Genomic DNA, 26721 nt, shown 5'->3' on the forward strand with positions numbered 1-26721 from the left:
GAAGTAGTAAGGCGGGCAAGATTAACCCTTTCAATACGGCGAAAAAATTAGTTCGAGTGCGCCCCATTACCGGGAATAGTTATTTCTCCACCAAGTGATTATTATCAAGATAAAATAACTTTTCTGCCTGAAAGGCTGAAGGTCTGGGACAGCATATGTCCTGTTCGGTATGAAAGGGTTAAGGTATGTTTTTTTTTCTCGAACAAGTCGTCGGAAGTGCCGGGGTACTTTCCACTTTCAATGATTTTCAAAATTCTCAATCTAATTTACAACTCTCATTCATCTGATTTCCTTGTAAACTTTACGCTATCGCGTGATATCGTCTGCCCTTCGCAACATGCCCCTCATCACTGATCGGTAATCGTAATAAGTCCGACTTCCCTTAGGTGCCCGGGCGGGCAACCTGCCCGAGCATGCCTGTATCAGAGGGAAAATTTAGAAAATTGAAAATACGATTTAATTTTGCACTAACTCAGTATCCCCACAGTATATCCCGCAGTGATCTTCGTTCATTCTTCCCTGCCTTACGACTGAAGCGCACCTGTTGAGCTTATTAACAAAGTGGCCGTTTATCGGCGAATCGCCCTTTAAATTCCCAGCTTTTCGTTTCCAACATCCATTCTACGAGGAAAATCCCTAATTCTTATCAGTCAGATCCTCACACGTTGCTCGATCAACATAGAGAATTGATTCACTTAATAAGGAAATATTTGAGCTGCTCTTGGCAGGAACTCGTGTGGATTTAATTTAACCGAGTCAACGATGTAAGACTGCCAACCAATTGGATTTCATTTCTAAAATAACAATCGCTCTTTTGTATCTCGTTTCGAGTTCAAACTGTAGACATAATACTTATACGTTATGTACATTTCTAATTGCGCCTTCTATCAAATTCGTGGCTTTATAAGATGGCCTACTTCGCGGAACGCACGAGCGAGTTCATTATTCATTAGAATTAGATGATGGAAAAGCGAATGGAGAGGAGAAGGAACAAGCGTGAAGATAACGCGAGTTTCCTGGGCTTTTGTGCCAACGATCATTCCCAGCAACACCTAAAGCAAGTCTATGCAGGGATTTAATTAGAGAGGTCGTACGAGGATGGATCTCTTTGATGGAAATACTGGGCTGGTATAGTCGACGCATAAACTCGACGGCTCTGTTTCTCCTATCTAAGTTGCCGTTGCAGGGGCGTCGGATAACTGTCTCTTTGTCCCCAAAGCCGGGTTCGTACGCGTAAAAGAGTCATCATTGATACTCAAAGGAACCTCGAATCTTAATTTCATTTCTCCTCCTATCAGACTATAATGAAATTGCGTTAGAAGCGACGAAACGGCCGAAATAATGTAGAGTTTCAAGAGGAGAAGTTTTCTTTCTCCCTCGAGTACGTTTTTAGCAATTCTAGTTTTGTATGAAAATAGAAAATTTGATGGGAAAAGAGGAACTCACCTTTGCTTCTAAGTGCCTTAATTTCAATTAATTATTCATAATAGTATTCTGAAATTCTGTTTAATCGAGATGCGAATCGAACCGGTTATTGAACAAAAGCAATTTATCTTTCTCAGCTCTTGACACCTGTTTCTAAAAGTTCAACGTACCGTTGTCATTCAAAGAAGATTACCCGTGTCTGCTTCGTCCCCGTTAATTTTCCAGGACGTTTTAAACGGTATAACCAGAACGTTAACTCCGAACCACGATGAACGAAAAGATCGAATCGCATTCGACGTGTACAGGTTGTTAAAAGACTGTAAACTTTTCCTCTGTACGAGATTTCGGTGCCGCCGTATGGCATGACAAATCGGTTTTATGCATTTTTCTCCTGTCTTTTTACGATTATCGATTACCATTTCATCGGAAATGCTATTGTGTCAATTGTTCTTACATTCACATTATTTTATCAATGCTTCAATGAACAATCGTTCATTGGAGGGGCTTTTTAAAAAGCTTTTCAAATTAATGTTTTATTGGGAAAAGTCGAGGATTTCCTGGGAATTGTTAAATATACATTGAAAGAACATTATTCGTTTAGCTCTTAATGATTTTTCGCTCTGTAATCATTTGCACAGTGATTCCAGAATATGTTTCCAAAAGAGAGAATACAAAATGTACTATTCTGGAGGAATTAATTTATTTTTCGTTTGTATGGTTTTATTAGCGTAATTATGAAACTCATATTTCTTCATAAAATTACTTAAAGTAGGAAATGTAATTTTGCTTTTAACAATTTTCAATTTTTTATTGAAGATTCAGCGAAATGGAATAAAATTTATGGAATCATTTAGAGAATATCTGATTGAAAAGTATAGGGCAGAGGAATTCCTTTGAACCACAGAATTGCTCGTTCCTTTGATGATAGATGGGTGTTGAGCCGTCGAACGCGTGAAGATGTCGAAAAAAAAGGTCGAAGCTCAAAGGGAGGAAAGGAGAAGTGGATAAAAACGGGGTAATATTACGACGCGGAAAGGGCGGTTGCTCGATGTGGGAAGCCACGGTTCTTTTTGCCTGCGGCATCGTCGAGTTCTTAATTAAATTCACCCATCCTCCGGTTTGCAAAAGGAAAAGTCTCGAGGAAAAGTAGTCACGAGCTCGCGAATTAAAGCTACCACGCGATGAGAGGCGGCGATCGTTTGATTTCTGTTCAGTAAAGTGTCAAACTTTAGTGAAATCTAGTTTCCGTCAAATTAAATTGAAAATGTTTTATAAAACTGAGAAAAATCATTTTCTCTCAAGGAGTATAAATTAAAAATGTTTCAAATTAAATAATAACTAAGATTCTTCTGATTTGCTTCATTTCTTTATTCTCAACAACTGATCTGAAATTTTCAAATATATCCTGGTATTTATTATAACAGGCTCCGCTGTTCACAGGTTAAAATAAGAAGTTTTTAATTTCTTAATAAGGGAAGTCAGCTGAGTTTTTTGAACCCCCTAGATGCATTATTGAAACTGAAATACTTACGAAAATAAATAACCAATATTTAATTAATGAATAAATACAGATTTTAACATCATTTGGTTGGATTGCAAGACATATCGCGTTTGTCTGTAAATAATTAAACGATCATATATCTGCATGACAATTACAAAGTGACGAAATTCGTGCTATACAACGATATACAATATACCATGACAGACGGTTCCGTTTTCATACGAATAAACAATAAATTACAAACAATTGCGTCGAATCGTCGGTCCCGAACGACGTTTCGCCAATGTTTCGGAAATTGCAAGCGTTAATATCTACGTGTTATCGTCGTCGCTACGCGCGAAACCGATAAAAGAGACGGCCGTTTCGGGATTATAATTAATTGGTTTCCCAGTGATTTCGCAGTTGTGGCGATCGCTGCGTCGCCAAATTGCAGCCTGATGCCGATGTCGAATGAAAAATTGATGCTTTTAAATCGGTTGCTTCGCTGAATGTCCATATTTTGTTAATGTACGAAATGCAGTGAAGATTCGAAACGAAAAAAAAAAGAAAAAAAAATCCTACTAATCGATATTTATACGCAGAAACTTGGTATCGTAGAGGGCACCGTAAGGAAATCGGAAATACAGAGTAGTGCAACTGGATCAACCAGGCAGAATCCCTATTTATGGGAACTATTTCGACATACGTGCACCGGATATCCTCCCTAGGTGTCGTTCTCCATAAAACATTGAAATCCTCAATGATAGCAAAATCAATAGTATTGGCGATAGATCGAAGCTTTATTTTGTCGAATAAAAGTCTGTTCTTAATAACGAGACTTGGAACGATGCCTTTGAATCCTCTCCACTTGACAAATTTTACTTCCCTCCGACATGTTTTCTTTGAATTTGAAGTTGTTGTTATTTGTACAAAATGAGAGTAATTAAAATTATTTTGAGAAATCACCGTGCGTCTTAAGACACATTTGTCATTTCTATTAGTACTTTTGTTGAATTGGACGGTTCTAATTTCATAATTACCAGCTTTCAATCCCCGAATCTTGTGTACATCTGAAACTATTGTATTATGTAGGTATTTTCTCTCCAATTACGCTAATATCTCAGAGATTTAAGCATGGGTTGAATTGAAATACACGGAAACGCTGAAGGGGATTTGAGCAAAACGCTAGAGGGAACGGAGCCAACTTGCCAACAATTCGATGCTGATTTAGCAGATGTTAAGTCAGAATTTGTGGTGAGTTTATGGAAACGTTATTTTTGAGGGATTTTTTTAATTTATACTGTCTGGGTTAATCGGGACACAAACTTACAAAGTTAGTTTGTATCATTTCGTAATTAATTAATTTCTTAATTAATGACGTTTAAAAATTTTGTTATTCCCAAGAAACTATTTTACCAGTTAAGGATTAATGTCAAGGATTAAGTGAAACTCATGGAAAAAGTTTTAAAAATAAATGACTTTGTCATCCTACAATGTTATTGTCTCAAATTCGTCAGGGAAACGTGATCAATCTACGTCAAGCAAAAAAGTTCTTTCGAAACGTAGATTCATAGGGGTTCAGAGTTGAACGATGGCAAAACGGAAATAAGCGAAGAGGCGAAGGACGGCAGGAAGAAGAGCGACGCTAGGTAGGAAATTTATGTGAACCAGTATCCGTAACAGTTCGCGTTGCTGCCTGTTTACCGGGGAAACTTTTCCATCTGCGCGTTACAAGTAAATCTCTCTGGCGACAGTCAGGCTCACAATAAGTACGAAGACACGTGGTAAAGGCACCCGATGAACAAGATCCTCGACTCGATCACGCATTGGAAAAGCCAGTAAATCTTTGGTGGCGTCGTGGATTAAGCTCGTCGCTTATCCGATCCGCGACAGGGTTTACACTGAAAGGTTTTCTAAGTTAAGAAAGTTGAAGTGATATTTTTTGAAATTTCTGTATATTTTTCCATAATTTTTCCTTTTAACTTAAAAGGTTGCATTGACAATTAAATTATCACATCCTATAAAGGAATCTTATTCCTTAATAAGTATCACTTAAATTACCGAGCTTATACGTTTATTAAATAATTGGAAAAACGACCGTTTTCTATCTTGCGTTCCAAAACGGTCCACTCTTCACATACAGCATTTCAATTCAACGTTTCCGAAAACCTCCACGTTGCGCAAACACGGTTTCTAATTAATTTAACGTAAAAAAAATTTTTTTTTTCAATTTGCACCGAACGAGATTCGAACCTGCGAACCTTCGGTTTGATAGGCTCGATAATAGTGGCTATGTCATTGTCATTTTTGAATTTTACAATTAAATCAATTAAAATTGATTATTTTTCATTGCAAATTACTTATTAACGACCGGAATTCCAATATGTATGAATAATTGATTAATTTACAAATTGAACCTTTTAGATAAATCCTGTATTTCTCTACCAATAAGTAAATGCCATAATTGTTCATAGATCAAACGATATTATAAACCTAATTCTCCTATCGAAAAAGCTGCCTGACCTGATACTAGCTTGTTCCACTGTTTGCTCCCCCGTCTGCTTCAAGCCATGTTTCTACCAGTCTGATATATTGCCTGCATATACGCGTTGCCTTTCCGTTTCCCGATTCGACAGGAAATGAATCGTCCTCAATTAAACCGACAGCCCGATGGGCCTTCATAAGCTCTAAATGTTTAACTAACGATTAATCGATGCTCATCGAACATTCCAATTACGCTTCCAATTTTCGTGATGAATTTTCGGCACGATTTCTTCGCTTTTCTTCGTGTTTCACCTACTATCCCGTATCATCTTTACAGCAAAACTAATTTAATATTTGTATGAATTCAGTTAATGAAATTTTGAAAAAATCATGAATGGAATAGTTTAGATCGTATTATTACAATTTGTTGGGTCACGTATCGGTGACGATTCATTCACGCAAATATGAGGCTCGAAAATTAGTTCAACTATTTCTCGCTTGACGTTTGATGGAACTGGAACAGCGGAATTTCTTTTTGACGAGCTGTACGAGAAACGTCGATCCTTCCTCTCGAACATCCAATTATGGCTGGCGTTCGTCGCTTCGAAAGGCTCAGCCACTCGAAACGGAACGCGCGTTTTCAACGACGATTCGATGCTCTAAATTACAACGGCATTGTGCTTCACTGGTTGCATCGTGTTTTCACACGAAATCTAGTATCGTACATTTAATGAATGAAATGATGAATAAAATAAATACAAGTAAAAGTAAAAGTAATCGAAAGATTGAATTTTTCGAAGCTTTTTTTAAAAAGTTTACATCGTTTGATATCTGAAAAAAATATCAAAGACTGAAGTTTTCGCTGTTTGTGCGCAGAAAAATTTTCGGGATCGCTAAGCACGACAGTCAATAAAATGCACAGAGAGAAACATTGATAAAATTCGTCGCACAAAACATTTCATTCCTATGTACCTTTTGGTTTCGATACGACGAGAACGTTCGAATATCACGAACGACTGACGGATATTCTAATTACTCGCCGCTTTGTACGACGCTCTTTTTTATTTTATTCGAAAGAATCGAATCGACTGAACGCACAAAGCGATGAGATACATCGAGCCGCGATACGAGACAGAGAACTGATACCGAGCAGACAGAAAATCGGTAGTTTGATATTTGAAAAATTCTGCTAGTTCGTCGTCTCATTTTTTCTTTCTCCTCCCTTTATCCTCGATACTGAAACGCTTTTCTTTTTTATAAATATGAAAAACGAATATCATGGATGACGATGGATCTCTGTTATTTTTTAATTACGAGAAGAAATGAGCAGGGATAGATGAATATTAATTCTGTTCATTTTCTGTTCAGTTTTGTTCATTTTAGGGGTGCTCGAGCCAAACTTGAATTTTTGGATACCCCTAGTTAAGTTAAAAATAATCACATTTTTCTTTAATATTCGAAATTAAAATAATCAATTTTGTTAATTCGAAAAATTTTAAATTAAATACAGAATAATTTTAACTAAACTATGTTAATAAAATACGTGTGAAACTGTTATTCTGATTTTTCGTTTAAATGTTTTTCCAAAATTCGAATGCAAACGCCATGAAATGTCGATCGCTAAAATAAACGTGGAACCGCATTGTTCGTTGCTCGATTTCAAAATCTTTCTTTCCTTTTTTGCGCACGCGAATATTTGCACGTTCTATTTATTCATCTGTAGCTCTCGCCGATGCGTGAGAAATGGACTTTTTGTTTTCGAGAAAACGCAAATTGCACTCGCTACCCAATCATGCGTCAAGTGCAATATTCTTAACAGTTTGTTTTATTAGACAACATTTTTTTTCTTCATCGCTGATTAATAAAAATTGATATCTCGAGGGAAGAGCGAGTACAGTTGCGATCGTCAGCTCGAACTTGTATGCTAATCGCGGCGAACGATCGTTAGCCGTAGAATTTGCATAATTTCAAATAGTCAGGTTGGGAGGCAATCGATTTTCCAGCGGCGAGCTTTAACGCGCTATTAGAATGTGCTGAATACCAATTTTATACAATATCGTCCTGTAAAATGCTACCCTTTAGCCTCCCCGGCTAATAAGAACAGTCTATAAATTGAATGACTTGCCACTTGTTTAACACCGAGATTGCATACATTTCCGGGATAAATTACAGATTCTTATCCGCGATACCGGGCACGGAAACAAGCGTTCCGCGTATGCATTGGCGCGGCTGCATACAACAGGATATTTAATCAGGTCTTCGAATTTGCGAACGCAACGGGATTTCATTAACAGGAAACAACGTAACTTTATTTCGTTTCGGAGTTATCGCACAATTTTAAATATCCGACTTTCAGGAAATTTCTCTTCATTCAGCCGATTACACTGGTTAATGACTCATTGAAAGATATGGGAGTTTGCGTAAAATAAAATAATTATCATGTAGCAGTTTATTTTAAACTAATGAACTTCGACATCCTCGTCGATTTACATTATCCGTATTAAAATGTAACTATTGTATACAGGGTATTCCATGCACTCGGATATGTCATAGCTCTAATATAGTGAGAGATAGGAAAAATGTCATCGGAACGAATTAAATGGTATTGAATGGGGCACCACGAGATGTATGTGTCGTTATCGGAAGTAGAGATATTTCAAAGATTTCAAAATCATCTCCATTTTTGTTGTTTTTTTAATGGAATTTATAAAAAAGTATTAAGATACTTGGGACGAAAATTCATTTGTTTGAAAGACACCTTTTACCATTTTGAAGTAAAATATTAGATGTACAAATTAATTCTGTCTTTTTTCCCTTAATCTTAATCCCTCTGTTTTTTAAACTGAATTTAAACTAATAATTTAGAACAAAGCTTCATACTAAAGGCACCTAATTAATTTGTGCACTTAATATAAAGTACATATAATTAAATGTAACTAAAATATAAATCTTTATCTGTACCGTAAATAACGATGAATTTTCTGGAACAGAATGACAATTCGATTTGTTCTAAATCCTTTCTTGATTCCTATTCTCAACAGTGTCTCACGATGTACGATATCGCGGCAAAGAAAGAAACGCGAAAACGTGATCGGCGATCTTTAAACGATATCATCGAAGGTACAGAATACCGCAGGTCTGGTATAGTGTTAGATAACGGATAATAGAATCTGAACGAGAAGAGATACGTTCATCGCGGGTTACTTCAGGATATTAGAAACGTGCGTGGATTGCAGACTGGCCGAGTACGGTGACAAGAACCGGAAATGGGTATGGATGCTCGATAACCAGACCGAGTTTCTGTAGCTTCGAGTGGACAAGAAGAGGGGAAAAAAGGGAGATTTAACGGTCGAAGGAACTCGAACGGGCAAATGGAACGAGGCGCGACTGTAGACGGTGAAAAAGCTTCTTTTCCTCGTTTCGAGTTTCGAAATTGAATGCTCCGATCCGTTTGCTCCTATAGAATCTCAGCGACACGAGAAAATGGGGAATAACATTCCATTGAATCAGTATTATTCGATCTTTGCATATTAAACGGTCCATTTTGAAATGTACAGGGTGGTTGAAATTAGGCACCTGAATTCACGAAGGTTAATATGTGGCACGGAAAAAGAAATCTTTCCAAGGGATATACATATAATAGAGTTGGCATTGCGCTTGAGGCAGGGATAATCCCTTAGCCCAAACATTCGGATTAATAGCGAGCGGCGTCAGCCGTGTCGAAGCATGATACATTCATTCGTGTTTGAGCCTTCTTCGAGACACTATCGAGAATAAAGAGATTCATTAGGTAAATAATTAATAATTAAATAATCTGTGGACTTTGGAAATTGAATATTAACAAAAGTTGCAACATTCGTCTGCCGCAGTTATTGGGAAGATAATAATAATCATTTAATTTTAAATATCAATAGAATTATTTAAAATATGATACGTTTCTACGGGTATTATTGGACCGTGACAGCGGAGACGTTTTTGACATAAATCAGTAAAACAATGGGATCGAGAAACGGAGAACAGAAAACATCAATTCGAATACGTGACTGAAATAAAACCAATCGCGATCGAGTATCTACAATTTTAATAACGTCGCTGTGTAAACGGGACCGCGGATAAATTCGTATAATCCAAATACATATACATTTTTATTGCTGATATCTCGTTTCTTATCAATAAATATTCTCCCAGCGGTTTCTTTACATTTCTAATCGATCGAAAACTGGATTTTCTTTCGTTTCGAAAAATAAATAAAATACAAACGAAAGTACCCACAAATTTATGGACTGACCTGATAACAATTGATAGAATAGTACTCCAAATAGTGATCAGAAAATTATAAACGATGTCATTGTTTATTTTGTACAGAATTTAAAATAATAATGAGGTTTGATGATCGATGGTAACACATCGATAACAAGCAGAACATCCAGTGAACGTATGCCATTATGCGAGTCGTAGAGTGTTTGAAAGCTCGCGGTGCAGGTTACTTGTAATTTAACGTTAATCACGGCATTGTGTAAGCGCGTGCCTCATATACGTATTACCATGCATAATTGCAATTGTTGAACGTTTCGTGCCAGCAAATTATTAACCGAGGCAGATTACCCCGCCAGATATTGTGTTTGTTACGCGTTCGACAACGAATTTCCCAAATAATCCCCCAGCTGTTAATCGAATTTCATATTCGCGTTAGAAGAAATTTGTTCTATCTGTTAAATGATTTATTGAAATTGGAAATAATTCAAAGAAGAAATCTGAAATACCGTGGAAATCGTTTATTATTATCATTCTGGGATTTACAATTTCTGATAACATTAAATGGAGGATAAAAGATGTTCATTATCAAACTCAATTTATTACAAATGATTGTGATAATTATAATTTCCATTCATTGCAACAATATATTTCAAAAAGATAATCGAAATGTACGCTCATGGAAAAGATCTATTTATTAAGGATATGCGGGTACTCGAAAATTTGAATCGAGATCGGGTCAGGTCGGGAATTTTTTTAGGGTTCGGTGTCGGGTGAAATTCTGAAAGTTTGCCTAGCGCATAAATTTCTTCGGATCGCGAAATTAATGGTACTATTTTTTAAATATTCTTGATATGCATTTAAGTAAAAGGCAAACCTCCGCTTTGATTAAAAATAAGTGTTCAAGAAAAGGTGTATTTAATAGGAATTTGCTAAAGATTCTCATCACGTGTCCCCAAATGTAATTATCGCTATTGACAAAAATAGCCAAAATTTAATTAGAACAGGCGAATTATTTTTAACTAATTTAATATAGTGTTTCGGCACCGACTGATTACGTTGACAACTGTGATTATAATATCCTGATTCTACTTATATATTTCAAAAGTAAAGTATCATGCTCGTGAAGGAAACAACGGATAAAATAAAAATCGTCTTTTTCCGAGCTTCAACAATGATTTATAACGAGATGGGAATAACAGAACAGGCATCGGAACCGACGAAAACGTAACTCAGGAAGTGAAAGAATTTCCTGTTGTGTTTTATCACGACCCGTTAAAGAATCGCCTGGCGCTTGAAATTATTTACGAAGCTCACAGATGGAAGACTAATGATTCCCGTGAAAAAAAAAGGGGAGAAAGAGAAACACCGGTGCCAGGTTTCTACGTCGTCCAGGGCAGAAGCAGAAGTCGAGCGAACGAGAGTACTGTAACTGATGCAAATGACCCGCTTGCAACGACGACAAAAAGAACAGGAACAATGCCGTTCATTTCGACTTCTCTTCTCTTGCGTGTCACTTTCCCCTCACGGTGAATTGTCATTTGAATCAACCGACAATGGATATCGCAATCGGTACCGACTGTCTTTAACCCTTTCGTTCCAATTCTACCCGTATAGCTTTACAAATTTTCAACTACAAAATGAAACATTAATATTATATATTTTTAAAATAATGATCTCGGGAAACCATCTACCCAAAGAAAAGTTGAAAAATTCTATATAAATATACCCGTTGTATGCATTTACCGAAAATGCAGCGAAGTGCAGCAAAATGCATACAAGAGTCAAATTCGTCGAAGAAACGTCTTTCCATTCCAGGGAGCCGGATGAAAAGATTAAAGCTTTTGTTTGATGGAAACAACTGAAAAGTTTGGAAGCAAAGGGTTGGGAAGAGCAGCCTCGAAAAAGAAAAGAAAAAAGAAAAAATGCCGGAGGATGAAGTTTGACACGATTTCCGGCTGAACCGGTGACACGCATTTTCACGCTATCGCTTCAATTGTCAGCCTTGTTCTCTCGCTCTCTTTTATCTATTTCCGGGAATAGGCTGCGCCATTTTCGACGACGCATCAGAGAAAATGAAAGAGCTTCTCGCGACTCACGGATGCGTTCACGTTGAATGAAGGCTTGATTACGCGAATCTCCGAAGAGATTCGAGGGCCGCTACTTACGGGACAGTCGTCAGCTGAAGAAAGAGCAAGGGAAGAGGTGAAGAGCTCGACTCGAAGAAAAGACGATTCTCGTTAGCGATACGTTCGCGAGAAGCACTCTTAACCCTTTGAGGATGATGAACCCATATACAACCGTACCGCTAGCGACTCTCGCTGTATTTGTTAGGTTTAAGAAAAACTCGGGAATTTTACGTAAACGATGTATTTTTACTGAATTTTTATTCAAGATAGTATACAATAAATTAATGTCGGGGGTGGAAGATGTTCACATACCTTGTAATGTAATCACTTTTGAGATCATTTTGTAAATTTTATCTTTGCACTATTATATCTGAACTTTTTCCCGAAGAAAATGGAACGTTCGTAATCCATCGCCTTACAAAAGCAAACACTCCCGTAATTCAGTGTTTAGTTGATCGTCAAAATTTCAATCGAACCGTGTATTTTTCAAATAAAGTTGCAATCAAAGCGATATCGGGCGGAAGAAAAAGCATAACATAGTGCAACGAAAACTCTGCATTCATGCACGCCATTATTTATCCCGTGAATATTTCAAAACTGTTGTGCATTTAATATACGGCTTTGCATGGATCAAAACTGTCAGTTTTTAGAGAGAGAGAGAAAAAAGAATGTAGAAATACAAATGCCAGGTTGCAGAATAGGGAACGAGGGTGTAACGTGGATATAAAGCTGTCATAAAATTGCAAGCTATGGATATAAAGGGCAGATGACCATTTCCATTGCGCCACCCGTTTCTTCGAACCATGGTGACTAAATCTGGGATTCTTTTATAACTTATTACAATATCTTTTTATAAAATTTCGTTTAATCCTCGAACAGCGTTAGGAAGGTGACCTAGATGAATAGACTAGAACCATGGTTTCTATTCTGATAAGGTTTGACCATCAGTTCTATGGAAGTTCGTTTCGAAGGGAATAGCGTGAAATTAGATTGGAAATTTGTTTAACTTCCGATTCGATGCGGCTTTCCGCTCTCACAGCCGAAACAAAAGGGTATTAGTCTGGCTGTTCCAACCATTTGTTTCAATTAGCAGACTCCTGCGTGATTTGGGTGCTCCACGACACCATTTACTGCTCGTTGGACTATGCTGCAACCAACAAACTAGACTCTATATTTCATCCAATTTCTGCGTATACTTGTTTTTCCACCGTTCTGTTCGCTCCTTCCTACGGCTAACATTTATGGCCGGGCTATCAATTTTAATCTCTTATCCGAGAGAGAATTTTTGTATTAGATTATTCATATATCATTTTACCTTGCTTCCATGATTGATGCAGGGTTTGGAGAATGAAAATTAGAGAAATTATTCGGGTTATTGTCTATCTTGGTCGTTATCTCTGATTTTTTTTTTAAGCTACAATAAATTCAAAAATCTTATTTAAGACGGTGAAATATTATTGTAAAATGTGTTGCAAACAATTTTAATTTAATGATTATTAATAATAAATTCGATATATAACAATTACCGATACCATGGTGAGAGCCCCAATTTTAATTAAATTTTTTATTTCATATTATTTTAATTTTTCAAATTGTACACTGTTCCTTTAAAAATTATTCTTTCAATATATGAACCTCTTTTATAGATTTAACTTTACATTAATATCCTTGTATATATGTTTTGAAAATTTGGGTTTCGATTGATCAAGACTCCGCTGTTCAAGAGTTAACCATCTTTAGTCAGACACAGAATACACTTAGATGATTAATTAATGAAACTACAATGTCTCAATTTGCAGGAAGCATGTTTAAACGTCTCTATTTGAATAATAAATTTCCATTCTACTCTGGCAGGGTCCAGGAGAAACCACAGGCAACGAGACAATTGAATTGATAGTAGAAAGTTTGTTTGCAGGTAAACGGTGTCGGTTGAAATTATTAGAGGAAACATAACGGTTCTAACGTATGGAATGTTCAATATGTCCATGGAAATAATTTTCATCATATTATATTCAAACGAATCCAGTCAGAAAATTACACGTAATTAACTGAAAATGAAAAATCCTTTAATACTGCATGTTGTTTCAGTTGCATAACAAAATAATCTCTTCGGCAATCAGCAGACGAAGCGTACAGCTGAGTCGAATGAAAAAAAACACTAATTAAATGATATCGAGGGAGTACAGGGAAACAGCATTTCCTGATTATCCGTTCTATGCAAGGTCCATTTGCTGTAATCATTACAAATGCGTTCCCGTGTTTATCCCGCGTCCTCGTTCCCAGGGTACAGTTTTTCCCGGTGTACGCGTATCAAAGACGAGCCACATTGGCGGAACAGGGGGTGAATCCGTCGCCAGATGAACGGGCTGGGATGCATATTGCAACGGTAATATAGGCGCATCGGCCTCGTTTCTACCTGAAAGCACGCCGGTGTTTGCACGGCCGCTGCATTATATATATGAGCGCACGTGTGGAGTCTGTCGATTAATTGGATTGCTACTAACACGCTGCATCGACCAGTTGCACGTGAAACCAGGAAATCACTTGTTCTCCCTTTCGTCCGTTCTTCTCTTGTCAAATTTTCCCTCTCTCCCTTTGGTGTATCAGGTAAATGGTCTGTTTCGCGAATCCCCGACGCGGCGTCAGAACTTCAATTTCTGCATCCGTCTCTTACCCGTTTTCGTTGTATACGACTCAACCAGTTTGCTCTGGCAACAATTTAATTGCCTATCTGTCCAACACTCTCTTCCACTCGTTCGTTAATTTCTCTATTGAAACCCGCTGCCTCTACCCTCAAATGTCCTTTTTGTTTCTCTTCTATTCTTTTGTGCAGAAACCTGGCCTAGATGCTGTTTGATATCTTGCAAAGGTACAGAGATATTTGTGAAATTTAATTTCAAGGTACGGAATCATTGTATATTATCAATAAATTAATTATATTAAGAAAAAAAAAAAATTAAGAAATGGGGATTTGAACTGAAGACCTATGGATTTGCAGTTATCTATTTGCAGTCTTATACTATAAAATGTAAGGAATAATCAATTTTAATTGTTAATATTTGTTAAATAGTTAACTGTCCACCCTCCAAATAGGGTGTAAGCTCTACGTAAGCTTTAAGTAAGCTTTATAAACTGGCAAAGTTTTATTAATAAGTGAACGTAACACTTGCGGAGTTCTCCATAGTGGAATTTTATCCATTCTTTCTACTGCAATTCCAATTTTGTACAAATTCTTATAGCGATAGTAATAATAATAATAATAATAGTAATGCTATCACGCGAAAGTAAGATATATCAAATTTCCTCGATTTTTACCCACCTTCGTTTCCTCTAGCTACCCGACCTAACCACTTCCACATCCGCTCTTCGAAACTTTGATTACCGTCTCAAGACGTTCCCCTTTGTTTCTGTATTTCGGTTTCTATTAGTATTACGTTTCAACACCTGTCTTCCGGAAACTGTTTCCCGTTCGTGGCAAAGCTGTCTCTCCCGCGTCACGCATTCCGAATTCCATCTCTATTCCGTTTCACTCGTTTCCACGATTCTCTGCATCGATGTTGGAATCTCAATTTCGAGAGGAAGATATATTAACGAGAACAAAGTAATTAGTATCATTTACAGAATCATCGTCTTCTTTAAATAAAGAAGGTATCATTTTTTTTTATAAAGAAAATGAATAATTGACTACTATTTATACTATCAAAAATCCTTCTTCCAATAATGCAAATTTTACTTTATAATTTGCAAAAATTCGTTGAAGGCTAAGACAGTAATATAATGTCATAACTTAAAAGGGAGCATTACCGTTGCATTATCCTCAATTATTCAACGGTATTGGTCCAAAAGAAATGCGATTAAACTGTTAAATTATTTAACGACCAAATGGCATGAAGAATATCAGAAAATCACGGTACCTATTCAGAGAGTAATTAAGACGACAAAGAATCAGTCGATGAACGTAATTTGAATCTTGTCGAATGGTCAGGAATATGAATACAGCTTAACAGTGTATTCTTTGTTTCGTAAAAAAAAAAAGGGAAAAGGGAAAAGGGAAATGCAACTTAACTGCGAATAAAATCTCGGTCGTTATCGCGTGTAATAGTTGACGTTAAATCCACTGATTACGTTGTCACTTGAAAGGCTGCTAGAGGAAACATTGTTGTAACTCACGACACGCTGAAAGTACAATTTTGACGCAATTAATTAGAGACCTGGTACAATGTTGATAAAAGAAACCTACAATTATTCTCGGCTGGACACTTTAATATAACAGCCGGCGGTGTAATCAGCATTAATCAAAACGTGTGCGTGATACCTGAGATAACACCAGAGGGGATTCGCATTAAGCACAATTCCCAAAACGAACTGAGTGAACACGTGTTTCCTTTATCTTAAAATAAAATAAAAAAAATAAAAAAATAAATTTTACTTTAATACACCTATTATTAGATATTTAAGAGGTCTCATTAACAAATACCAGTGTACAAATTAATTCGATGCCTTTAGTATTACGTCTTCTTAATTACTATTTTAAATCTGAATACTTTCCGACACTTTTGTGTACTTGAACAGTTGTTTAAAAATATAATAATAATAAAGGAGGATATATAACAGAGTTGGCATTGCGTTTGAGGCAGGGATAATCCCTTAGCCCAAACATTCGGATTAAGTGGTGTCAGCCGTGTCGAAGCGCGACGATACATTCATTCGTGTTGGAGCCTTCCTCGAGACAGGATCGAGATTTTTAATGACTAAATTATTTAACCCACCGACGCTATCCCAGACCGTAACTGAAATATTATTATAAAAATGAAAAAATTATTCGAAACTTCAAAATCATTTTACGTAAAATTGCTGTTATATGAGTTAACACTGTATCGCATATTATCTTTTAAACTTAATCACCAACGGGAAATAATTAAATTAGCATCGTGTATCGGTGAAAAAGGTATTTGTTTAACCGTGAAAAGGTAACCACGTATCAGGTAGAAGGTTTCAAATAAGGAGATCGATGGGCACAAGTTCCTTGGAAACTCGACCTGCTCCTCGACAGAATCGATTCGTTCTCGTTAGCACCCGGTTAAACGACCGTCGTCGATTGGAATATCGGCTTAAAGTTTACCGTACCAAACTTCTTTCATTAAACTTACGAGAATTCGCTTCCTCTCTTTTCTTCGTCGGCCAAACGGAAGACTCTACAATGACGCGAAGCAACAATACGATGCCTCGAAAATTCTACCGCATTACATCGTTATCATGTAACGTCGAACGATAGAATTCAATTATAATGCTGCAGTACGAACGTAACTCGTTTGGTAAACGTTTGTCTTCCCTTGGCGTCTGCAACGCCTTTTATCCAACATCAACCGTACCATTTCTAAAGTGTTATAACTTAGATCAAGCCTTTCGGTGGGTAAAATTGTTGGCTCTAAGCCCGGACCCTTTCAGTCGCCTTGTAAGACAAGTAGTAACATCCTGATCGTTTCTTAGACTCTGTTTCTAGTGTTCCAGAAACGTAGCAGAGAGCGAGGACAAAAGTAACATTGTTGATAATTCATTGATAATTCTCAAAGATGGTTATATCACTTTCTCCGGTCTCCATTTTCGATTGATAACTTGGATTATACTTATAAAACGAAACTGCTCTAACTAAATAATGTCAAATAACTATGTAACGTTTTAGTATAAACATTTTTGTTATAAGTGTAATAGTATTTGCATAATCGTAGTTCAAACTTAAATTACATATTAGTTTTATCTCCGCTCTCCCCTGTTGCTATTATTGTTAACAAGTCTGTTAAAATTGTTAACTAATTTTTATTAACGCTTCTTCATTTATTATCTCCAATTTTGACAATTGCAAATAAAATAAAACTTATCGAAATGTGAATTTTTGTAAAATTCGGGATTATGCGAAGAAGTTGTCGGTTTTCTAAAGGATAAAATTTATAATTTCTAATAATTTCTGCGTTGTTCTCCCGGAGTATCTAGTCAACTTATCGCAGTATCGAAGTTCTTTCATTAAACTGTGGAGAACTAGTGTCCCCGTGGAACAAAGTGTCGAAGGATGACCCGAGGATCGATAATGTTGGTGATGTCGGGACAAAGAGCTCTTTGTGGCATACATAGAACTTTCGACCCCGCTGGTCAGGGCCCGATTTCTCACGAAATCGCATGCAATGTTCGTGGCACGCGAATTTTTGTCCGTGTCCGCTACTCGTTCCGGGTTATTCAACCATTTTTTCTACCAGATACGTTATTCCCCAGACATATCGGTTCACCCGGCTAGATTTACGGTCCAGACTTATAGCCAGCTGTTCGCATTTCACGCGAGAATGTTTCGCGAATTTCAAGGATTTTTTCAATTTATAACAACCGAGAGAAATATGAATTTTCATTGCAAATACAAAAAAAATACTGAAAGTTACAGCAAACATGACAAATTTTGTAAATTACATAGTTGGGATAAACCAAAATCGAGAGTTTGATATTTGTATGGTTTCTTTATTTTAACATAAAGTCTACTTTCTGTCATTAATTATAAAATACAATATCATTCAAGTGTCCTCTTCGGTTTTCTGTTACGAGCCCGATGCGTTTGACCCAATTTTCCATTACATTTTCACATAACTGGAATAGAGTTTAATCAGTGGCGAATGCGATATTGTTTTTCAGCTCAGTACTCTTTAGATTATTGGTTCAAAAATTTCTTTAGAAAAAAGTCTAATGATGTTAAATCATACGATTTTGGTTACTGATGTCTCCTTCTCGTGATATTAGGCGGCCATTAATTTTGATCCAATTTACAAATTTCATTTCATTTTTACTTGAATAATATTGTCTTTAGGATGTGACACTCGTCAATTTCGATAACCCTTTATCACAACTATGTAATTCACAAAGCTCGTCAAAATTTTGTACTAGCGTTTGTAACACAAAATGACTAGTTCTTTGGTAAAAACTCTATGAAATAATATTTAACATTAAGAAATATAATGGTGTAGATTTCATTTATTTAACAAATCCTGTATCAGCCATTCTCGCGAGAACACCTGGTACAATTTAGTACTAAAAAAGAACATAGTACAATTAAAGCACAGGGCGAGTGCACTGCATTTTTGCTTTCGTTGCGTGAACTCGCATCGTGCCGCTCCACGATAACAGTAATTTCCGCAAAAATTGTAATTCTGCAAACGTCAGCTGAAAAATATTGCATGCCGACCCGTAATCTTGTAATTATTGCATTATTGGCAGCCAGAAATTCTTTGAAACCACACCTATTACAAAGCAATTTCGCCCTCCCCAGAAAAGAAATTTAAAAAATATTTTGCATATCATTTCTTAAATCTCACAATTATTTTATTATTGATTTGGGTCACAATCGACCCCGCTTCAGTTGACCGTAAGTCTGTAAGCAACATTCGCGATATGAATGTTAAACAACAATAATATGTTCGTAACTGTATCGTTATAAAAAAAGGAAAAAGAAAAATGGAAAAAGTTGAAAGAAAAACAGGTGGACTGGAGGATTAGCAGACGGCCTCATTTCAGCACTGTTATTTCGTCCGAATTTACTCTGCGGAACCGCACGAATGCACTGCACGTTGCAATAAACCGTTGCCCTGCATGGATATTAAAAGCGGCATAAATATTAAAGTAAGAAACGAGGGCCAGCCTCAATTGCGTTTCAGAGGGAAAATGTGAGAGGTCCGTGGGAACGAACGGTAACGACGTAACGAAACGAGCCCTTAGGCAAGCTAGCTTATACTTTTAACGTGTCCTCGCTAATTGAACCTTCTACCAACCTTGCATTGTAGACAAAAGAACGTTTAAATGAAAAGTTCCCGTTGAAGAAAGATCTAACGACGCTTTTTACAACCAACATTGATAAAAGACATTTTTATTGAAAGAGATGTCGAGTTGTGTTTTAATGTTGTACTATTGGATACGGTAAGGGCCTCAGGACACTCCGATCCTTTTTTATTAAAATCTATAATTAAATTTTACTCTTTTTTTTTTACACATCTTCTGTAAGTTTCATAGTTATATCATAAAAATTAATGAGGTCGGTAGCGCAATTGTAATTTTAAAATAGGAGAGTGAACAAATTTTGGTCACACCTTATTAATATTATGATAATATTAAATCTAATTTTCTTCAATTTTGCTTCCTAAAATTTTCGAAAATCTTCTGCGATTTATTAAAAAAAAAAAGGGTTTCAATTTCTTAAGAAATTAACTTCAGTCGTTCAAGCTCTTCTTGCAATCTAACAGTACAATTACCTTTTGTACAAATTACTATATAGGATGTATTTCTATCTTCGAGAAATTCATTGCTAGTTTTTCAATCGTAACATGAGTAGAGTAGTGTTACAAAAGAAGCTCGGAATCCAGAAAACAATCATATTGGTATAAGGAAACAAAGTAACGCTTTATTTCGAGGCAAGCACGAGAAACGAGGAGATTTAAGATAGAATAGGATGGTTAAATTGGAGCCGTAGCTCGGAGGTAGCAGTATGTGGCGATTGTCCTCATCTTTCATCGCTCGAGGAAAGGTGAGTTTCGGTGGAGAGAGAGGTCAAAGGGAAGGCGCGAAATGGAAAGCCTTTCTCGAAAACTGTCACCGGAAAAATAGATACAGGCCGCTTATATACGTGCCAGTTGCACGGATTTCCTTTTCCCCTTTCATCCACTTCTTTTTTTTTTCTACATTTTTCACGATGTTTCACAAATCATTCGTTTCGATGTGAATCCTTCAAAGGATCCTTTTTATAATCTCAAATATGTCGGAAAATTTTAGCTTCAACTCGGAGTGCGGGTACTCGAGCCTTGGTTCCGATCGAATATCCGAGCCTTGGCTCATGTCGGGTCGGGTAATAATCGGATCGAGTCGAGTAATGATCGGGTACTTAAACTTAGGATTGGGTCTGATCGCGTAATTAATTAATATTCCAGTATTTTAGTCTTGGGTTGGGTCAGATTAATGATCGAGTACCCGAATCTCAGGTCGAATCGAGTAATAATTAGGTATCCAAGCTTCGGATCGGACCGGGTAGGATCCTGAAATCACGGATATCCGAACAAATTTATATGTTGGATTTTCCTGGGTCCCACTCGAAATCGAAAACAAATTCCTAAATTCAGCGTGGATATTTTTCATTTTCTTCAAGTTTTATTGTAAAATTTATTACCAAAGTTTAGTAATACGTTCCTGAAGGTACGTAACGTCAGAAAATATAAAAAAAGTAGAATTTTTGAAATTCACTTACCAGAACGACCCTCTGAGTCTATCTCTTTTTTACCCTTCTTCAGCATCGATTCTTCTCGTTCAAACTTGAGTTGCGAATAAAGCTAGTCGATAATTCTCGTCGGAGAACGTCCGCAAGTTTTCTCGGTTCGTTCCAATTTCATTAACTGCACTTTAGCCGGACTAATATCGAATGAACGTGGCCAACGAACTTTCCCAACGAAATTTACAAGCTTATCTTCTGGAAGTATCGGAAATTCTTTAAGCACACAATACGATGTTATTAACAACGTTGCCGGTGAAGCATCGTATAACGAAATCCTCTTCTCAGAAACTTCCTACTTTGGCTCAGAATTTTCTGTCGATCTCAGATATTATTAACATTCGGACGTAGATAATCGTTAATGAATAATTTGCAATGAATAATAATCAATTGTAACATTTACATTATGTGGTTTGCTCGTAAAATTCAAGAATGACGACATAGCGCGAATCTACCAGTTCGAAGCTTCGCAAGTTCGAATCCCATTCCATGCAAAAAATTTTTTTATTTTATTTTTCAGCTTTATCTTTAAAACTTAATAAGAAAAACTACATTTTATTTAAAAAGAACATTACCGTTGTTATACATATAGAATAAATAATATCATTTTGAATAAAAAGATTCTACCTACTCATGGAAATTAGAGAGGAATTCACAAATTTATTTACAATAATTTGCATGATACTTATTATAAAGAATAAGAATGCTTTCTTTTAATTTTTATTTTTATTCCATCATCTACAACGGCTATGTTCGTTTCTCCCTTGAAATCTTCATACTGCAGAGTATTACAGTGTACGTTTATCTTTCCAATATATTGGCTAATAGTTAAGATCAATAACGATTTATTGTACCGAAGCAACTCAATGATTCTTACATACAAGCATACTAAAGTCTATACCTGATCCATAAATTACACGAAACAAAGCCACGAAACGGAAGGGAAGCAGGTAAATCAAAGCACGCTTAAGGAACTGAATGGCATCGAGCCATCGGAACGAAAATTATGATGGCTCGCGTGAGTTTCCGGTTGATCGGAGATAAATATTAGTAGGGATAGCCGCGGTAACGATTTTTCCGACCAGATTATACGGTTTCTCTTTTTTCTCGTTGACGTCGAAACGAACGACGATATAAAGAGAACAAATCGATCACTTATCCGAGATACATCGAAATAGCTGCCAATGTTTTAACGTATCATCTGCTGAATAATAAAATTTGGAATCGTTTCAAAGTTTGCACTGATCTGTAAATAATATCGCAGCGAGATAGATCCTTTATAAATGTCTGAATGAAATATGCAATCCCATTAAAAGAAAAAAAAATACTGCAATGCATCGGTGCATTTACAAAAGATATTTTCATTTTACTTTTTCAAAATTTATATAGAAATGTATTATTACGTGCAATTATAAAATTAAATTGAATAATTAATACAATCATATTATAAATAATTGCAATTATAATGTGCTGTAATATACACGACCTTTTCCACTGTCGCCGTGTTAATAATAATAATTATAATATGCCGGACTATGCGCGGTCATTTTCACTGTGTCGTATAACAGTGTTAAACACCGTAATCAACAGTAGCATTGCCTAATGAAATTTTCCTTCTCGTTGAACAGGTGCAATGAGCTAATGGCGTAACCGACACCGCGAGGCCCTGAAACCTTGGCCTCGAGTATCCATACCAGTCGTCATAGCACCGATTCTACCGCTTGCATCGGTGCACGCTCGCTCGCGCGCGCGCGTTCTCCAAAACACGTCTAAATCCGCGCGAGCGAGTGACGTGCTCGTCCTTCCCGACGACGACATGTCGTTCCTGTTGAGTCGAGGTGGCCGAAAAGGGCCCATCATCTGCTTCGCTGGTCTTCTATTGATCTTCGCCCTTTATCAACTGGGAATCATCTGTGGATCGATGAAGAACGTGCCCACTGCGATAATGGTTGCCAAAGAGGTAAGCGTTTTTATATAAATTATAAAATACATCAAGCCAGCAGACTTATCCACGTGGAGTCTGACAGTTGCTGTCAAGATCATCTTCGAAGTTAAGCTAAGTTGAGCGGGGTTTAGTCAAAGATGGGTTACCGTTTTGTTAATGGCGCGGCAAAGAGAAATAATAAACAGAAAGAAAGGAGGGAAAGGGATGGGTGGGCGCGGCCATGGTATTTAGGTATTGAAATTTAAAAAATTAAAGTCAAATTGAAACAAAAGACTACTATAGAAACGGGGGGGTGGTTTGAATAATACATTTAAAGAAAAGCTTTGTTATTCAAAAGATTTAAAGAAAATCCCATGCATTCGCGAGCAGATGCTTAAATCCTCCATTAAAAAACCACGTAGCAATTATTCTTAAGGTGGAAAATCACTTAGATACGAGTGCATTTAAGCTTTCACCAAGTTGTACACAGCATGCATTACGCTATTACGGTGTCGACGATTTACGAGCCGAGCTTGGAGAACTCCCGCAGCCATCTATTACGAATTAGTTTTATCCTAGTTTTCGTGAAACTGTCCTGCAAATAATCCGTAACCAACGCAGTCGGGGGGTGCTCTCGAACAATCCGTGCGATACCCAAACGAACATTCGGACAAACGAGTTCCACTAACTTTGTCCGTGTCTCTGTTTCCATGGATGAAATAACGCGTTCGACGAACAATACGAGAAAACAAACGATCGTGAACAACTATAACCCGAAGAATGTTGGTAACATTTCGTCAGAGACACGAAAAGCGGAAATTAGCGAGGACCGTATGCTTCATTCCCTGATGCTTGCTTGTAGCCACGAACAAGAAGTTGATACGTTTCACATGCGAGAAAATTCCAACTAGTTTTACCCGTTTCGTTGGGTTCTCCACTCGAGGGGAATAAATTATTATTAATGCATTAAAATAGTTTTTGGATTAAGGATTAGATAAAAAATATAGAGTAATAAAAATTTCATTCACGAGTAACTGACATTGGATACGGTTGATCTATCCAACAAAATGCTAATGAATTAATTAATAATATTGAATAACACTGGCATTATGTCAATAATGAGAATATTAGAAATTTAATGCTCAAACGTCAGAGCTTGGTAAATTGTACTTTGATTAAAATTAGTCACTCGAATTTTTAAATAAAAGAGATTCCTCGATGGCTAGGTATTTTCTTAACGCAAAGAGCTTTTTCTAGTTACTTTTTTCCGGCTGTTAGATTGAAAGGACGCGTGGCTCGTCGATCACGGACGGGCACAAAGTTGCCAGGGAAAAAGCAGATTTTGACCGATCGATCGATTCGCAAACGGTATCCTCGCGATTACAGTGGATCAATTAGCTGGCTAAGACCGAGGGTCAAGATTAAATCGCAATTTTCTCTCTGGTTCGTTCCATGTCCGACGCTTCTCCTCTAGGAAGGTGACGCTGACGTATCCTCATCGCGACTAATCTCGACGAACAAAAATCCAATTTCAAAGTTTCCATAGCATAGACAAAGTTCCAAGGAAATTTCTGGCCTCTTCTAAGCCACAATATGAGTTCATAGCGAGTGCTAGGGTACCGACTTTCCTCATAACCCATGCATAGAGACTCGTGTACAATTGTCAAAGTCCTGACAGGATTTTCTCGTCTCTTGTTAACAATTAACAATGGAAATGGCCATGGGAGGTAGAGTACATTATAATTGTAATTATTCAGAATACGATAATTTTGTAATTTTAACTTTCCAGTTGGTACCTTAGGAAATTAATATCATAGAAGAAGTACAGCATATTTGAAATACCACAGTATCTAAAAAAATGGTTGAAACTTTACTTTGGAGCATATAAAATTATTGATAGAATGCAACTTGACTTAACGCGCGCAAAGTACATCTACAGATAAAGACATTTGAGTTATTTCGCTAAAATGAATGAATTATTTTTAATAAAAATAAGTAGAACTGTTCCTAATTACCTGTACGGTAACAAAATCGTTACTTCGTATTATTTTTCAATTACATCAAAGTTTCAGATTCTTTTTATTTTTCATTATTACTGAGAATATGAAATGTAACAATTCATTAATTTCTCTTTGATATTATGCAATTTTACCTGTTGCAAATACTGGTATTTTAAATATGCTCTACTTCCTTCAATAATGAACGTAGAATTTTTTTAAAATTTTTCTCCTTCAGTTATTCATTATTTCACTACGAAAGTCATCTCTGTTGTCGTTATATCTTTATATAATATGCAATGTTGTTTGTCGTCGAATCGATTTTCCTTCATGTCTCATCAGCGCGTCCCTTGTCCAAAGTAATTAATTGTTTTCATAATGGGACAGCGATGGAAATTCGATTAAGAACTTCCTTGATCTTATCGAACATCCTGGAAGCGAAGTAAAACGTTGTTCTGATGGAAAATAATATTTCAAAAATCGATCCTCCACTAATTTGACCACCGATAAAATTGACGTGTTTACTAGCAACCCCAACTTCTCGGAAACATACAATTTTCTTCGATATTTCATTATTTGTCTCTCAATTCATTCGATTCTATTCTCACGTTTCTGTTCGTCGATATAGATGGAAACACAGCTCTTTTATTACTCCCCGGGAATAATCGAACTGAGTGTTTTCCTTTCGACGAGATTAGAGACATTCGTCTTCCGTTTGGTGGAAAAATAGAAAAGCGATAAGGCGTTGGAAAGGAAAACGTATCCGGTGATCAGAGAAGCAACGAAAGATGTTTGTTCTACGGATCGATCTTCCATCGAGTTCCCTTTAAAGTTTCACTACTGACACATCGTCTCTATTGGAATTAGAGTCGCGTTTTAATACGACAACATGGATTTTAATGCGACGACCTACCCTTTGAGAGTAATCTCTTTGTTCCTGGTTCCAGTGGCGCTTGTTAAGAAATCAAGGAGCAGCGCTTCCGACGAGTAACGCTGCCTCTTTGGTAACACTGTTAACCCTTTCTGCAAAGGTAACAAGATAATACGAGCTTGATCGATCATTCGTTTTCCTATACCAAAGATCCGTCCGAAGAGTCGGCGATACACGGTACTTAGACGCACTGTATCCATAGATGTTCGAAGTAGAAAAGATTAAAAATGAAATATAAAACATTATTAAAGAGTTAGATGATTTAAACCAGCAATTAGATAGGTTTACGAGGTCCCATTAAGTTAGAAAGAATTTCAAAGTTTCAAAACGATATAAAGAATCTACGAGGATCTGGTGTTCGATAAATTAAAGTGGAATTTCCGGAGGGAAAGGAGAAAAAAGTTGGGGGAAATTTAATCGTCGTCACCTTTCGTCGTTGAAAACGAACCCGACAGAAGAAAACGAAAAGGGGGGATGAAGTTAATTCGCACGATAAAGTCCGGACGGCGTTACTTTAATTACGTCTAGCCCAATTCCAGCTCCAGATCTCCATTGAAATTTTCCCGGGAACTGGTGGAAACGACGTGAGACGACGTCCACTTCATGCCTCGATGATCGAGCTAATAATAATCCGACTAATACTCGTTCTTTCAGGCTGTCCAATAAGAAAATTACTACTGCCCGACGTCTGTCTTTCCTTGTCCGACTATATCGGTACTCTACTACTTATATCTGAGAGTTCAGACTTTCTTTCAATTATAGAATTTCATTTCTTTTGTTTAATTTCTTCATTGTCTTACCCATGATA

The 26721-nt window shown here is 36.8% G+C and overlaps 1 protein-coding gene across 2 annotated transcripts in view; it reads left to right on the forward strand.

The window, feature by feature from the left end:
• Tpst (tyrosylprotein sulfotransferase) overlaps positions 1 to 26721 on the forward strand; it is a 129439-nt gene that overhangs the window by 93969 nt on the left and 8749 nt on the right. For both annotated transcript variants that reach the window (XM_034326017.2, XM_076692783.1), the window contains one exon: positions 22690 to 23021. In XM_034326017.2, coding sequence (XP_034181908.1) covers positions 22878 to 23021 — 144 coding nt within the window. In that variant the 5' untranslated portion in view covers positions 22690 to 22877. Of the gene's footprint in view, positions 1 to 22689; positions 23022 to 26721 lie in introns of those variants that run through there.

This window comes from Osmia lignaria, chromosome 3 (assembly GCF_051020975.1).
Source record: "Osmia lignaria lignaria isolate PbOS001 chromosome 3, iyOsmLign1, whole genome shotgun sequence".
Classification (NCBI taxonomy): Eukaryota; Metazoa; Arthropoda; class Insecta; order Hymenoptera; family Megachilidae; genus Osmia; species Osmia lignaria.